Source organism: Mustela lutreola, chromosome 7 (genome assembly GCF_030435805.1).
Source record: "Mustela lutreola isolate mMusLut2 chromosome 7, mMusLut2.pri, whole genome shotgun sequence".
Lineage (NCBI taxonomy): Eukaryota > Metazoa > Chordata > Mammalia > Carnivora > Mustelidae > Mustela > Mustela lutreola.
This window is the reverse complement of record NC_081296.1, coordinates 153,457,115-153,473,693: the sequence shown is the minus strand read 5'-3', so window position 1 is coordinate 153,473,693 and position 16,579 is coordinate 153,457,115. Positions and strand designations below refer to the sequence as shown.

General features: G+C 41.7%; 1 gene segment (V, D, J or C); it reads left to right on the top strand.

Annotated features, from left to right (window-relative positions):
* Positions 1–7,517: 7,517 nt before the first annotated feature.
* Positions 7,518–16,579, top strand: part of LOC131835183 (immunoglobulin heavy variable 3-74-like) — a 37,187-nt gene continuing 28,125 nt past the window's right edge. Inside the window, 1 exon segment of the V gene segment in view lies at positions 7,518–7,634. Coding sequence covers positions 7,589–7,634 — 46 coding nt within the window.

The following is a 16,579-nucleotide window of genomic DNA, read 5'->3' as shown; positions in this document are numbered from 1 at the left end:
ATTGCCACAGAGACACAGATCCCACATTAGAAATAAGATTGTGCCCACAAGGTTGATATTATTTCAACATAAAATTAGACCCACAAACTCCCTTAATGGACAAGGATTTGAATTATATTCTTATTCTTCAATCCATTGCTATAAACGTTACTCTAGATTTCTGCTCCATGGTTACACCCTAGTGTAGGTATTATGGGCATCAAGCTTTTCCAAATATACCTTAAACGTATGACATAAACATATTACACATGTCCTTATAGCATCTTCACAGAAACTTCCTCATTTTAATTATGTTTCATTTATATTCCCATAATTGACAATAATCTTTCAAAAACACCTATGTAAAGCAGAATTTTAACAGGGCAGAGAAACTCGCATATTGATGCAAAATTGTTCCTCTGCATCTTCTTCAGGTTCATGTTTCTTCTGGAAAGCATATAAATAATACATTTTCTGAGTTCCTCAGCTACATATCTAGGGGGGAAGCAACTTTATTGCAACATCAGATGCTGGAAACAATTCGAACCCCAAACAACTTCTTAAAAAATTAAAATCCTGCTATGTTCATTCTTTGGAAAGGTGCTAATCTTTAAAACCAGTGATTCTTTTTTAATGTCTGCATTATATTAATTGTTTCAAAACTACATTGTACTTCAGTAGTTTTTTTTTTTTTTTTTTTTTTTTATTTTTTATTTTTTATAAACATATATTTTTTATATACATATATTTTTATCCCCAGGTCTGTGAATCACCAGGTTTACACACTTCACAGCACTCACCAAATCACATACCCTCCCCAATGTCCATAATCCCACCCCCTTCTCCCCAACCCCCTCCCCCCGGCAACCCTCAGTTTGTTTTGTGAGATTAAGAGTCACTTATGGTTTGTCTCCCTCCCAATCCCATCTTGTTTCATTTATTCTTCTACCCACTTAAGCCTCCATGTTGCATCACCACTTCCTCATATCAGGGAGATCATATGATAGTTGTCTTTCTCTGCTTGACTTATTTCGCTAAGCATGATACGCTCTAGTTCCATCCATGTTGTTGCAAATGGCAAGATTTCATTTCTTTTGATGGCTGCATAGTATTCCATTGTGTATATATACCACATCTTCTTGATCCATTCATCTGTTGATGGACATCTAGGTTCTTTCCATAGTTTGGCTATTGTGGACATTGCTGCTATAAACATTCGGGTGCATGTGTCCCTTTGGATCACTACATTTGTATCTTTAGGGTAAATACCCAATAGTGCAATTGCTGGGTCATAGGGCAGTTCTATTTTCAACATTTTGAGGAACCTCCATGCTGTTTTCCAGAGTGGCTGCACCAGCTTGCATTCCCACCAACAGTGTAGGAGGGTTCCCCTTTCTCCGCATCCTCGCCAGCATCTGTCATTTCCTGACTTGTTGATTTTAGCCATTCTGACTGGTGTGAGGTGATATCTCATTGTGGTTTTGATTTGTATTTCCCTGATGCCAAGTGATATGGAGCACTTTTTCATGTGTCTGTTGGCCATCTGGATGTCTTCTTTGCAGAAATGTCTGTTCATGTCTTCTGCCCATTTCTTGATTGGATTATTTGTTCTTTGGGTGTTGAGTTTGCTAAGTTCTTTATAGATTCTGGACACTAGTCCTTTATCTGATATGTCGTTTGCAAATATCTTCTCCCATTCTGTCAGTTGTCTTTTGATTTTGTTAACTGTTTCCTTTGCTGTGCAAAAGCTTTTGATCTTGATGAAATCCCAGTAGTTCATTTTTTCCCTTGCTTCCCTTGCCTTTTGCGTTGTTCCTAGGAAGATGTTGCTGCGGCAGAGGTCGAAGAGGTTGCTGCCCGTGTTCTCCTCAAGGATTTTGATGGATTCCTTTCGTACATTGAGGTCCTTCATCCATTTTGAGTCTATTTTTGTGTGTGGTGTAAGGAAATGGTCCAATTTCATTTTTCTGCATGTGGCTGTCCAATTTTCCCAGCACCATTTATTGAAAAGGCTGTCTTTTTTCCATTGGACATTCTTTCCTGCTTTGTCGAAGATTAGTTGACCATAGAGTTGAGGGTCTATTTCTGGGCTCTCTATTCTGTTCCATTGATCTATGTGTCTGTTTTTGTGCCAGTACCATGCTGTCTTGATGATGACAGCTTTGTAATAGAGCTTGAAGTCCGGAATTGTGATGCCACCAACGTTGGCTTTCTTTTTCAATATCCCTTTGGCTATTCGAGGTCTTTTCTGGTTCCATATAAATTTTAGAATTATTTGTTCCATTTCTTTGAAAAAGATGGATGGTACTTTGATAGGAATTGCATTAAATGTGTAGATTGCTTTAGGTAGCATAGACATTTTCACAATATTTATTCTTCCAATCCAGGAGCATGGAACATTTTTCCATTTCTTTGTGTCTTCCTCAATTTCTTTCATGAGTACTTTATAGTTTTCTGAGTATAGATTCTGTGTCTCTTTGGTTAGGTTTATTCCTAGGTATCTTATGGTTTTGGATGCAATTGTAAATGGGATTGACTCCTTAATATCTCTTTCTTCTGTCTTGCTGTTGGTGTAGAGAAATGCAACTGATTTCTGTGCATTGATTTTATATCCTGACACTTTACTGAATTCCTGTATAAGTTCTAGCAGTTTTGGAGTGGAGTCTTTTGGGTTTTCCACATATAGTATCATATCATCTGCGAAGAGTGATAATTTGACTTCTTCTTTGCCGATTTGGATGCCTTTAATTTCCTTTTGTTGTCTGATTGCTGAGGCTAGGACCTCTAGTACGATGTTGAATAGCAGTAGTTTTTACTTAGAAAATAAAGAACTGTAAGAACTGAAATCACACCTCTAACAGGAATCTCTACACTCCCCCCAGTACTTTTCCTGTCTCACTTTAGTCACTGACATCATATCTTGTGTTCCAGTGGGTTGTCCAGGTCTCCTCTCCATTAAACACTGGAGCAGGTCTTGTCTATCAAGCAAATCTCCACTTTGCAGGGACAAACTGTGGGGACCCCTGGATAGAACAAAACAGCAGTCAAGTTTGCAACAAGCCATCACATAAGAGAAAAGAACCAACCAACCGATAAGAGTGCACAGTCATCTTTCAAGGTTGTTAATAAGTACAACACCATGAGCAAGGGGAAGCCATGGCCAAAGTCAAAACAACATTGAAAAACAGAGAGTCCTTCCCAGAAATTGTGGAAATTTTAACAATCTACATATGTGCATTAACTAGGACCTTTGCAAAAATGAAGCATATAGTGACAAACATTATTTCTCAGGAAAAGTCAGTAAATTCCTATCAAAGACATGTTCATTGCTCAGGAAAATTTCAGAATGACCTCTGAGTATTCCAAGACAAGCTCCCTCTAGGATACAGCCTGAAGGAACAAAACCCTGACAGTCTCTGGTAGATAAAAATGCAGATTCTGAGATTCACAATGAAGGGGAGGTTGCACCATAAATGAAGTTAATCCGAGGTGGTCCTGAGAGAGAGAACCCAATTCTAGGCAAGACATGATGGGGGGACACAGATGGCAACTCAGAAGCAGAAAGACTCTGGAAAGCAAGAGGCAATGGATGTCTGTGTCTCAATTCAAATTGGCTCTAATATAAACCCTTGGGACTGTCACACATGACAATGTTATCATGGTTGTGTCTGGAGGGGGTAGTTTGGAATGGAGAGAATGGGGTAGAAGTATCCTTCCCATCTGTACTTCTCAAGGACACTATTTTCAGAACCCTCAACATAAGGGCTGCATTTATTCTCCTATCTGAATCAACCAAAAACAAACAAAAAAAAAAGTGTGCAAAATATATTACAAAAGCTAAACCAGATGGAAATACATGAATTATAGTGATGCAACAGAGAACTGTTAATACAAGGTTCAGAGTGGGGTCGAGCAGGTTAGACAGGATAGACAGACAGAAGGGACCAACATGGACAGAATGAGAAACAGTAAAGCCAGAGATAAGGAGACACAGTGACAAACCCTCCAGGAGTCCAGAAGAGATACGAGGACTGGGGTGGAACTTCCCTTCTCACAGGATGAAGGATGGAGACCTAAACTCTGGGGCTGATAGCTGGGTGCTCCCCTTAACTGTCTCTTTCTCTCACTCATGGCCAATTAGTCAGCAAGTCTTGCCAGTGACAAGTTCAAGACGCACTCAGAATCCGACCATTTCTCACCCCTTCGTTGCTGCCACCCTGGACTGGGCTCCTATCAGTTTTCACTTGGATGCCCTCAAGAATTTCCTCACCTTCCAGATTTCAATCTCCCATGTCCCTATCTCACTCCTAACTACTCTTGACACCAGAGTCAGTCAGAGAATCATTTACCATGTGGAGAAAGAGAGGATTGTTGCTGGTTTGTGGTTTGTGTTCCCTCCTCAAATATAAGCCCCAAGAAGGCAAGTTCTTCTATTTCTGCTCATTGATGTATTCACAGAGACCACGCAGGGCTACAGTTTGTGCAGTTAGAACCAAATAAATATTAGTTAATGAACTACACAAACAGTTATAGAACTGTATACTAGATTTCTGGGTAAAGAATAAAGGATCGGGCACCTGGGTGGCTCAGGGGGTTGGGCCACTGCCTTCAGCTCAGGTCATGATCTCCATGATCTCAGGGTCCTGAGATTGAGTCCCACATTGGGCTCTCTGCTTAGTGGGGAGCCTGCTTCCTCCTCTCCCTCTCTGCCTGCCTTTCTGCCTACTTGTGATCTCTGTCTGTCAAATAAATAAAATCTTAAAAAAAAATAAAGGATCTGCATTTTGTATTTATTTGTGGGTTTTCAGAATGGTCAGGGTCTAGAAATCATGTCTCTCTCTCGCTCTTTTTTTTTTTTTTTTTTGGTCATCATCACTGAGACTACAATGGCCTCTTCATAATGTTCACTACATGAACTAGTGGAAAGAATGTCCGATAAGTTGACTACATAACATGGTTCCTAGAACTGGCTTGGACAGAATACGGATGCTGTTCTCTCCCCATGTACAAAAGCAGGTACATGTAAAGAATAGAGGTCATAAGCAATGGCCAGTCTGCAGGAAAACCACTATTCAACAGGAGTTGAATGAATTCTGCACCAGTGACACACAGTGCAGGGGTGACGAAGATAACTCTTCTCTTTGAGGACTAAGAAAATTGTAGGCATCCCTGCTTCTTCTAGCTTGTGAACAAGTACCATGGTGGTATACGTGTTCTATGGGAGATGCACACAGGGAATATTGGGAGCCACGAAGAAGTAAGTGATCATCTTACCTGAGGAGGCCATGTGGTCAAGGAAGGACTTATGATAAAGTTTTTACCTGAGCTGAACCAAGGCTTAGGACGAAATCTAGCAGATAAGAAAAAGCACATTGAAAAAGGCAGAGACTGTGTGAAGCCCAGCACACATGGTCGCCTTCCTGTGTTGATCCTGGGAGGAAGTTAACAAAACAGGGAAGGACAGGAAACCCTTATGGCACACATTCCTCTAAGAACAGTACCTCTACTTTCCAATGCTCATGGACACTCCTCCTCTGAAACTACCATTTCCCCCATAGAAAGGTGACCAATAAAGGGGCTTAACAGAGTTGAAAAGATGGGGAGACAGAAATCAGAGAAGGGAATCAACTATCTAGTTTCCACTCCAGTTTATGGGAGGACAGATGCATGTGTGTAGACCATGGTGTTCCCTGTTATCGTCAGCACCTACAAGGAACAATGTAGGTTCACACTAGCTCTGTCCCAAAGCATGACATGGCTTCCAGGAGGCTCCATGTGGGGCAACACGGTCTTCTTCCTGGTTGTACAGCTCCTGAGGCATTCCCAGTGGATTTCCACTCCTTTGTTCTAAATGCACTTTGTACAAAGAAACGGACAGAATCTGAAGCAGAGATCATGTTTTCAGGAAAGCATAATGGTTCTTATTTTATGATTAAAATAGAAAGCCAGGAGGGTGGCAGAATAGCAATAAATTTGCACTATTTTGACAGAGACTACATTCTAGTCACAGTTAACACCCACAGTCAAGATCCACAATGGCTCAATGTAAATAAGTTCTTGGGACAGTAGGAGACACACATTTGTCGAGCCTCCTAATGAGCCTCAGCAATGCAGGAAAACTATTCTCAAAAAAAGGAGATTCCACACATATCCGGTACACTCTGTGGGAGTGTGGGCAGGTGTGGCTGCAGAAATGGGTCCTCTCCATGCACTGGTGACAAGGAAAGAAGGCTCCTGGTTTGAGGCAAAGAGCAGCTGCTGTTCCCAGGTGGTGACTGCAGCTCACAGCTGAGGTTAGCAGTGGAGCTGAGTGGAGAATGTGGGAGTTATGGGCATAGTCAGAGGCTGGCCACTTGACATGACATCCACAGGCTGGTGCCTGAGTGTCAGATTTGTTTGTGCACAGGTTTCTTCTGCAGCAGGACAGCTCCCCAATGCTGTGCTTCCTCCTGGTGCCTCATATCTTCCATGGACAGGTCTTTCTGAGTTTCTAACTCAACCTTCTCTGGTCCACCTCTTACTGTCTTTAGTTCTCTTCTCCACAGCCAGCAGAAAAGTTCCTGAACAACAAGGGAGTTCTTCTCTTCTTTGGAGCAAAGAACTCCTGGGTCAAGAGGGTGTGTGGATGAGGCTGAAGCAAGTGGCTTCTTTCTGCTCTTTCAGATCTTCCTCCAGCTGGTGCTTCCAACTGCTGCCTTCAGAGCTGTCAGTCATTAAAGCCAGTGATTCCTAATACAGACAGCAACACGACTGTATCCACAAGGATTGATTCTGGGGCAAAGAAGCCCTACAGAGAAAGTACATAGAGTACAATGACCCATTTATGAATTCTACAGAATTAAAGCCAGTATAAAGTGACATGAGGAAGAACAATAGTTATGTGGGAACAGGGAGGACAAGGGAAAGGGAAGGAGGAATTCCAGGGGGAAATCTGGACATTTTAGGGAGAATTGGTGCACTCACTGTCAATAATGTTAATTGCAGCACCCATGTTTATCATATAACATACATCATTTGTGGGCTGTTGGTCTTGTGTCGAGTATACACATTGAACTGATTATAGGTAATAACAAAGGTTATTCTGGAGGGACATAGAGAGATCAGAAGATATGAAAATACACCTGCACGATGCTGATTTTCTCTATATTTATGGTAAAGTATAAAATAAGCAAAATCAATCCATCCCCATTACAGGTTGGGTTCCACATCCCTCATAGCCTGACACTATGTCCTGCAGATGATTTGGGGTTGGGGGAAGAAATTCCTGTGGGGGGAGCACTGGCCTAGATCCTGGGGTCAGTCTCACCCCATATATGTTCATGGACACCCTGCAAACACAAGTATACACCCTGGAATGTTATATAATAAAAAACTTTTTTTTTTAATTTGTCATTAGCATTAAATTAAAGGTATTCACAACTGCGTGGGTCACTGGCTCTCTGTCAGAATAGATCTCCAAGCTGAATATATAGCCAGAGGACATGCAAATAGGGCCTTCTCTCTTCTGATTTAACCAGCACAGCCAAATCCTGCAGGTGGGAGAGGAGCCCCAGGCCCAGGATACCCAGGTGTTCATTCAGTGATCAGGACAGAATACAGACAGCTCACCATGGAATTTGTGCTGGGCTGGGTTTTCCTTCTTGCTCTTTTAAAAGGTAACTTATGGAGAAAAAAAGAAATTGAGTATGTAAGTGAATGTGAGTGAGAGAAAAACAGGATATGTGATAGTTTCCTGACCAAGATGTCTTGTGTCTGCAGGTGTCCAGTGTGAGGTGCAGCTGGTGGAGTCTGGGGGAGACCTGGTGAAGCCTGGGGCATCCCTGAGACTCTCCTGTGCAGCCTCTGGATTCACTTTCAGCAACTACTACATGAACTGGGTCCGCCAGGCTCCAGGGAAGGGGCTGCAGTGGGTCGCATGGATTAATACTGGTGGAAGTAGCACAAGCTATGCAGACTCTGTGAAGGGCCGATTCACCATCTCCAGAGACAATGGCAAGAACACGCTGTATCTGCAGATGAACAGCCTGAGAACTGAAGACACGGCCATGTATTACTGTGCAACAGACACAGTGAGGGGCCCTCAGTGTGAGCCAGGACAGAAACCTCCCTGTTGTCACAGGATGTGCTGAGCTGCAGTGGCACTCAGGGCAGCAGAGAGTGCTCAGCATCCACAGCAGAGATCAGACCCAGGAGCAGGTGCAGTGGGTAGGACTTCCTTTTGAGATCAGGGATTTCCTCTCCAGACTCTCAGCTGTCCACAGAGATATTTTTTTTTTCTTTCATCTCTTGTACCTCGTGTTCTCCGTGCAGCCAACCACAAGAATATAACTTTGCTTCCACAGAGCAGAGATCTCACCAGTATCTGGGGAACTTCCCTTCATCAACCTCTTCTATGTCTCATTTTCGTCCTCCACTGAAGCACATGTTGCAATTTCCCACCGTCCTTGAGAAACACGTGCACAGCCCAGGCTCTCTGCATGCTGTGTGCCTGTTCTCTGCCCTCAGCGGGGCACACACAGTCCCCACATGTTTATGACTGCCCAAGTCAGTTCTTTTCCTCCTGGCACCAGTGTATCCTCTGGCTCATTGTACATGTGGGCGGACACAGGTGATCAGGAACTGCCCTTCTGTAGGCACCGCTTCATTTCCTGGATGGAAAAGGAGTCCACCTGCTATGAGGGACGCTCAGATTTCCCCAGAAAGCGGTGGGATGACAATCCAGAGAGGGAAACCCATCCCTGTCCTTCTGGGTCCTGTTCTGGTAGGGAGAATCCATGAGAGCGTCCTTGGTGACTGTGTTTGAGACATGTTTCCCAGCTTCCACACAGTGAATCCATGTGAATCCTGAGGTCCAGCTGGCAGGTCCCAGATCCTTGCCCACCCTGTGCTATCCATTGAATATCCATCAGAAACCACCCCCCAACCTCATTCTCTCCTTCTTCTGACTTCTCCCTCAACCTGTCCTGTATCCTGAGCCCCATGTAACTGGTGTCCTGTTAAACTGTCCAGATCTTCACCAAGTGTCAGGTGGAGAAAGGTTCAATAATGAATGTCTACCATGATGGGAGGGCTCTGAAGTGGGGCTGAAATGGGGATATATGGCTCAAACCATGATCCAGAAGTAAAATAATATAGCAGGTACTATATGAGACAATACTGTCACTTCCTCTCATATCCCTGCTTTTGTCCCATTGAACTGGCCAGGATTTCCCCTAGAGAATTCATAAATATCTTCTGGGCTGTTTGCTCTCTTGATTTCCTATGAAACCAGTACTGATCTCCGCACATCAGAGGAGTCACAGGAAAGGCCCTTCCACTCAGAGTCCTTCTACTCTTGTAACGTCGAGGGGGGGTCTGCATGGAATGCATCTTCTGTGTCTGAGGTGATTCTATTTGCCTGTAGCTGGAGGAGGGTCAGGCCCACTCCTCACCTCAGCATGAAGCATCTTGGGATGGTCGTTCCCAAGAAGAGGGACACTCATTAGCGGGTCTTCTGTGTGTTGGCAGCTGTCCTGTGTGTGTATTTAATACATTACAGGAATGTCTAAGAATAGTTACCAATCTAGCGTACCGGCCTCCTGTGAGTCTCCTTGTGTTGTGTTCACTGATCCAGATGAACCTGGACAAGGAGTCCCAGGTGTGCAGAACCTCACAGACTCTCTCACTTACCTGTGTCACCACCAAGTTCTCTTGAACAACTGTGGATTTTCAGTATTCTCCATTGTTCCCCAAGTCTCATCTCTCAGTTTTTTCTCTGCATAATCAGCAGGCTGTCCCCAGCTGTGTTTCTTATGAGGTATATATACATTTCTTTCTGTTCTAATATACAAACATTGGCAGAAAATGTCTGATGCATTGCCTAATTGTCATATCCTTCTTTCCATAATATCCTTGGTATGTTTCATTTACTGATAACCTCTGATGAATTATTACACTATAAATCTGTATATTTTTAGGTAATGCTACTCCTGGAAGTATTATTGGAATTACTTGCATAACTGGTAATATATTTTACAACCAAAAAGAGTTCACATAATTATATTTAACAGATGAATTTACTGTGCACTATAACTTATAAAAAACAACCTAAAGTAACAATCTGCTTGGGATTTTCATTCAAGATATTATAATGCCCACTTCCCATTATTCTATTATTTGTAGATTTATTTAGTATAAAATATAAAACATAATAGTGAGGGGGAGACAAGATGGCGGGGAAGTAGGAGGAGGCCCCTTTTCAACCTGTACCCTTAAGTGAGCTGATTACCTACCAATGAAATCCGATCACACATGAAATCAGCCTGAGATTAGAATTATACATGTCTGGATCTCTATGGGGACAGAAGACACCAGTGGGCAGGTACAGAGGAGTGGTAACATCAGACTAATATGGGAAGATAAACAAAAGGGGGAGGGAGCCACCAGAAGAGACCCATTGGAAATAGGAGAGCGCCCTGCCACTGGGGACCAGCATTAACTTGGAGTCTGGTTGAAAGCACTCAAAAAGAACAAAGAATTGCAGGGGGGAGTTCTGGGAATCAGGGTGGTTAGGGACAGAGGCTTAAGTCCCTGGACCCAGGACAGCCACCCCAGTGCTGAGCCAGAGAGAGTGCAGTGTGGAAGCCATGTCTTGGTCCCTGAGGGACAAGCAGGTCTGAGAGCATGTGAGGTCCAGCTCCTGATGGGCTGGGAGCCCTGTCAGCCAGCAGAAGCACAGACTTTTTTGCAGTCCCCACGTGCACACCATGTCGTGCTATCAGAGTCATGCCCCACACCCTCCCCTGAGAGAGGTGCGTGCAGGTGCCATCCCAGTGCTCTCTGTCCCAGAAGGCCTGAGTACTCTCAGTCCAGGCCAGCGGGAAAATCTCAGTGTGCTATGCTGCTTGGAACCTCTCTGGCAGTCTGGAGCTGCCCTGAGAGCCACCGCTGTTGTCATTTTGGGTACAAGCAGGAGTTCCTGTGTCCCCAGGGCCGGCAACATGGGACTTGCTCTTCCTGCGGCAAAGGGGGAACTTATGTGCTCTGCAGCTCCCAGAGGGGAATAGACTGAGGTTTCTCTCTGAGAGGGAGGTCTGGGTGCAATCTCTTTCCTCTAAACCTCCAAAGACCATCAAAAGCTGTCAAGGGAAGAGAAAACAAATGAACAAACACAAAAACCTCCAGAGAACAAAGGCCTGAAAAACAGGTTTCCTCAGAGCCCACTCTTTTGAGGGGGCCTGGAGGACTTAACTCAGGGAACACTGCCTGGAAGCCTACATGGCAGGCTCCTCCCCCAGGAAGCCAACCAGGCTTAAAAAAAAAAAAAAAAAAAAAAAAAAAAAAAGACGAAAAGAGAACAAGGACTACGACTTCATAGATACAACCTTTATTTTTAAACCGTCCCCAATATTCTGGTTCATTTTTTTATAGATAATTTTTTAACCTATTTACCAACACAGTGAGATGTCCAGTACATCAAACTCCATAGTAACCTTTTAACTTGAACATTTTGATACATATACCCGCTTTCCTTTTGCTTTTCTATTTTTTTTAATTTTTTAATTTAATTTTATTTAGTTTAGTTTATTCTTTTCTATTTTAAGTTTTTAATATTAATATAGAGTTAAACTTCAAGATAATCTCATTACCCCAATCAATGCTAACGCTATAGGTAAGCCAATTTTTAATCCCCCTTTATCTTAGGAAAGTTGAGTCTTTTAACAAAGATATCAAGATACATCCAGGAAAAATCAAAATAGCCTTCCTCGCCCATACTGAAAATTTATAGCTACTCTCCCATCTTCTTCATCCACCAGTGTTTCCGTGTAATTGAGTTTTACTAATAGTATATAAATCTTATACTTGGAGTTCTTTTAGATGAGATTCTTTTTTATTTCATATATATATATACATATATGTATGTATATATATATATTCTCGTGTCAAATACTTTTGTCACTCTTTCTGTTTGTCTGCTTTTGTTTGTATACTTCATAAATCTTACCTTAGCTCCCATTTTGACTTAGACTTCTCTCTCTTTTTTTTTTAATTAATTTCTTTATTTTCAGAAAAACAGTATTCATTATTTTTTCACCACACCCAGTGCTCCATGCAATCTGTGCCCTCTATAATACCCACCACCTGGTACCCCCAACCTCAAAATTCCCACCACTTCAAACCCCTCAGATTGTTTTTCAGAGTCCAGAGTCTCTCATGATTCACCTCCCCTTCGAATTTACCTCAACTCCCTCTCCTCTCTAACACCCCTTGTCCTCCATGATATTTGTTATGCTCCACAAATAAGTGAAACCATATGATAATTGACTCTCTCTGCTTGACTGATTTCACTCAGCATAGTCTCTTCCAGTCCCATACATGTTGCTACAAAAGTTGGGTATTCATCCTTTCTGATGGAGGCCCAATACTCCATAGTGTATAAAGGCCACATCTTCCTTATCCATTCGTCCATTGAAGGGCATCTTGGTTCTTTCCATAGTTTGACGACCGTGGCCATTGCGGCTATGAACATTGGGGTACAGATGGCACTTCTTTCACGACATCTGTTTCTTTGGGATAGATACCCAGGAGTGCAATGGCAGGGTCATAAGGAAGTTCTATTTTTAATTTCTTGAGGAATCTCCACACTGTTCTCCAAAGAGGCTGCACCAACTTGCATTCCCACCAACAGTGGAAGAGGGTTCCCCTCTCTCCACATCCCCTCCAACACATGTTGTTTCCTATCTTGTTAATTTTCGCCATTCTATTGGTGTAAGGTGATATCTCAATGGGGTTTTAATTTTAATCTCCCTGAGGGATAGTGATGATGAACATTTTTTCATGTGTCTGATAGCCCTTTTTATGTCTTGATTGGAGAAGTGTCTGTTCATATTGTCTGCCCATTTTTTGATATGATTGTCTGTTTTTTGTGTGAGTTTGAGGAGTTCGTTATAGATCCTGGATATCAACCTTTTGTCTGTACTGTCATTTGCAAATATCTTCTCCCATTACGTGGGTTGCCCCTTTGTTTTTTTGGCTGTTTCCTTTGCTGTGAAGAAGCTTTTGATTTTGATGAAGTCCCAAAAGTTTATTTTCACTTTTGTTTCCTTTGCCTTTGCAGACATATCTTGAATGAAGCTGCTGTGGCTGATATCGAAGAGATTACTGCCTATGTTCTCCTCTAGGATTCTGATGAATTCTTGTCTCATGTTGAGGTCTTTTATCCATTTTGAGTTGATATTTGTGTATGGTGTAAGAGAATGGTCGAGTTTCATTCTTCTACTTATAGCTGTCCAGTTTTCCCAGCACCACTGATTGAAGAGACTGTCTTTTTTCCACTGTATATTTTTTCGTATTTTGTCAAAGATTAATTGACCATAGAGTTGAGGGTCCATATCTGGGCTCTCTACTCTGTTCCACTGGTCTATGTGTCTCTTTTTATGCCAGTACCATGCTGTCTTGGTGATCACAGCTTTGTAATAAAGCTTAAAAACAGATAATGGGATGCCCCAGCTTCATTTTTCTTTTTCAACATTTCCTTAGCGATTCGTGGTCTCTTCTGATTCCATACAAATTTTTGGATTATTTGCTCCAGCTCTTTGAAGAATACCGGTGGATTTTGATTGGAATGGCATTACAAGTATAGATTGCTCTAGGCAGTATGGACATTTTAACAATGTTTATTCTTCCAATCCAAGAGCATGGAATGGTCTTCCATCTTTTTGTGTCTTCTTCAATTTCTTTCATGAGTGTTCTGTATTTCCTCAAGTACAGATCATTTACCTCTTTGGTTAGGTTTATTCCCAGGTATCTTATGGTTCTTGGTGCTAGAGTAAATGGAATCAATTCTCTAATTTCCATTTCTGTATTTTCATTGTTAGTGTATAAGAAAACCACTGATTTCTGCACATTGACTTTATATCCTGCCACGTTGCTGAATTGCGGAATGAGTTCTAGTAGTTTGGGGGTGGAGTCTTTTGGGATTCCCATATAAAGAATCATGTCATCTGCGAAGAGAGAGAGTTTGACATCTTCATTGCCAATTTGGATACCTTTTATTTCTCTTTGTTGTCTGATTGCTGTTGCTAGGACTCCTAATACTATGTTGAACAAGAGTGGTGAAAGTGGGCATCTTTGTTTTGTTCCTGATCTCAAAGGGGAGGCTACAAGCTTTTTCCCATTGAGGATGGTATTTGCTGTGGGTCTTTCATAGATAGATTTGATGGGTTTCAGTAATGTTCCCTCTATCCCTATACTTTGAAGCATTTTAATCAGGAACAGATGCTGGATTTTGTCAACTGCTTTTTCTGCATCAATTGAGAGGACCATGTGGTTCTTCTCTCTTCTCTTATTCATTTGTTCTATCACATTGATTGATTTGTGAATGTTGAACCATCCTTGTAGCCCAGGGATCAATCCCACCTGATCAAGGTAGATAATATTTTTAATGTGCTGGTGGATCCTGTTGGCTAGGATCTTGTTGAGAATTCAGCATCCATATTCATCAGTGATAATGGTCTGAAATTCTCCTTTTCGGTAGGAGCTTTGCCTGGTTTGTGGATCAGGGTAATGCTGGCTTCATAGAAAGAGTCTGGAAGTTTTCCTTCTGCTTCAATTTTTTGAAAGAGCTTCAGGAGAATAGGCATTATTTCTTCTTTGAAAGTTTGGTAGAATTCCCCAGGGAATCCGTTCAGGTCCTGGGCTCTTGTTTTTTGGGAAGTTTTTGATGACTGCTTCAATCTCATCATTAGATATTGGTCTATTCAGGTTGTCGATTTCTTCCTGGTTCAATGTTGGGAGTTGATAGTTTTCCAGAAATGCATTCATTTCATCTAAGTTGCTAAGCTTATTGGCATATAACTCTTGATAGTAACTTCTTATGATTGTTACTACTTCTTTGTTGTTTGTTGTGATATCTCCCTTTTCATTCATAATTTTATGAATTTGGTCTTTCTCTCTTTTCTTTTGGATTAGTGTGGCCAATAGCTTATAGATCTTATTGATTCTTTCAAAAAGCCAGCTTCTAGTTTCATTGATAACGTTCTGCTGTATCTTTGGTTTCTACCTCATTGATCTCAGCTCTAATCTTGATGATTTCCCTTCTTATGTGTGGAGTCGGTTTGATTTGTTGTTGATTCTCCAGTTCTTTAAGGTGTGGAGACAGCTGGTGTATTCTGGATTTTTCTATTTCTTTGAGGGATGCCTGGATGGGTATGTATTTCCCCCTTAAAACCACCTTTGCAGTATCCCATAGGTTTTGGACAGAAGTGTCTTCATTCTCATTGATTTCCATGAAATGTTTCAGTTCTTCTTTGATCTCCTGGTGGATACAAGCATTCTTAAGCAAGGTGGCCTTTAGCTTCCAGGTGTTTGAGTTCCTTCTGAACTTTTCCTTGTCCTTGAGCTCAAGTTTCAAAGCATTGTGATCTGAGAATATTCAGGGAATCATCCCAGTCTTTTGGTATCGTTTGAGTCCTGATTTGTGACCCAGTATGTCGTCTATTCTGGAGAAGGTTCCATGTGCACTTGAGAAGAATGAGTATTCTGTTGTTGTAGGGTGGAATATTCTGTATATATCTATGAGGTCCATCTGGTCCAATGTGTCATTCAATGCTCTTGTTTCTTTATTGATTTTCTGCTTCGATGATCTGTCTATTCTTGAGAGAGGCATGTTAAGATCTCCTACGATTAGTGTATTCATATCAATATGACTCTTTATCTTGATTAACAGTTTTCTTAAGTAATTGGCTGCTCCCATATTGGGAGCATAGATTTTAAAATTGTTAGATCATCTTGGTGGATAATCCCTTTAAGGATTATGTAGTGTCCTTCTGTATCTCTGACTACAGTCTTTAGTTTAAAATCTAATTTATCTGATATAAGAATCGCTACTCCAGCCTTCTTTTGAGGCACATTGGCATGAAAGGTGCTTCTCCACCCCTTCACTTTCAGTCTGGGTGTATCTTTAGTTTCAAAATGGGTCTCTTGTAGACAACATATGGATGGTTCCTGTCGTTTTATCCAAACTGCAATCCTGTGCCATTTTATGGGTGCATTTAGGCCATTCACATTGAGAGTGATTATTGATAGATATGTTTTTATTGACATCGAGTTACCTTTGAAGTCTTTTTTTTCTGTAGACTGTGTCTATATTTCTGTTCAATGCTATTCTTAGGATTTTTCCTCTTTTATAGAACCCCCCTTAATATTTCCTGTAGTGTCGGCCTGGTGGTTGCATAATCTTTTAATCCTAGCCGGTCTTGGAAACTCTTTATCTCTCCATCCATTTTGAATGTCAGTCTTGCTAGATAAAGTATTCTTGGCTGCATGTTCTTCTCATTTAGTGCCCTGAATATATCTTGCCAGCCTTTTCTGGCTTGCCACGTCTCTGTGGACAGGTCTGATGTTATTCTGATGGGCTTCCCTCTGTAAGTAAGGAGCCTCTTTGCCCTGGCGGCTCTCTAGAGATTATACCTACAATTATAATTCCTCAATTTGACTATCCGTTGTCGTGATGTTTTTTTGGAATGTATAATCTTGGGTGGAGATTTTTCAGCCTCCAGTACATGAAAGCTGGTTCCATTCGTGAGATTGGGAAAATTTTCATGAAGGACTTGTTCCACTA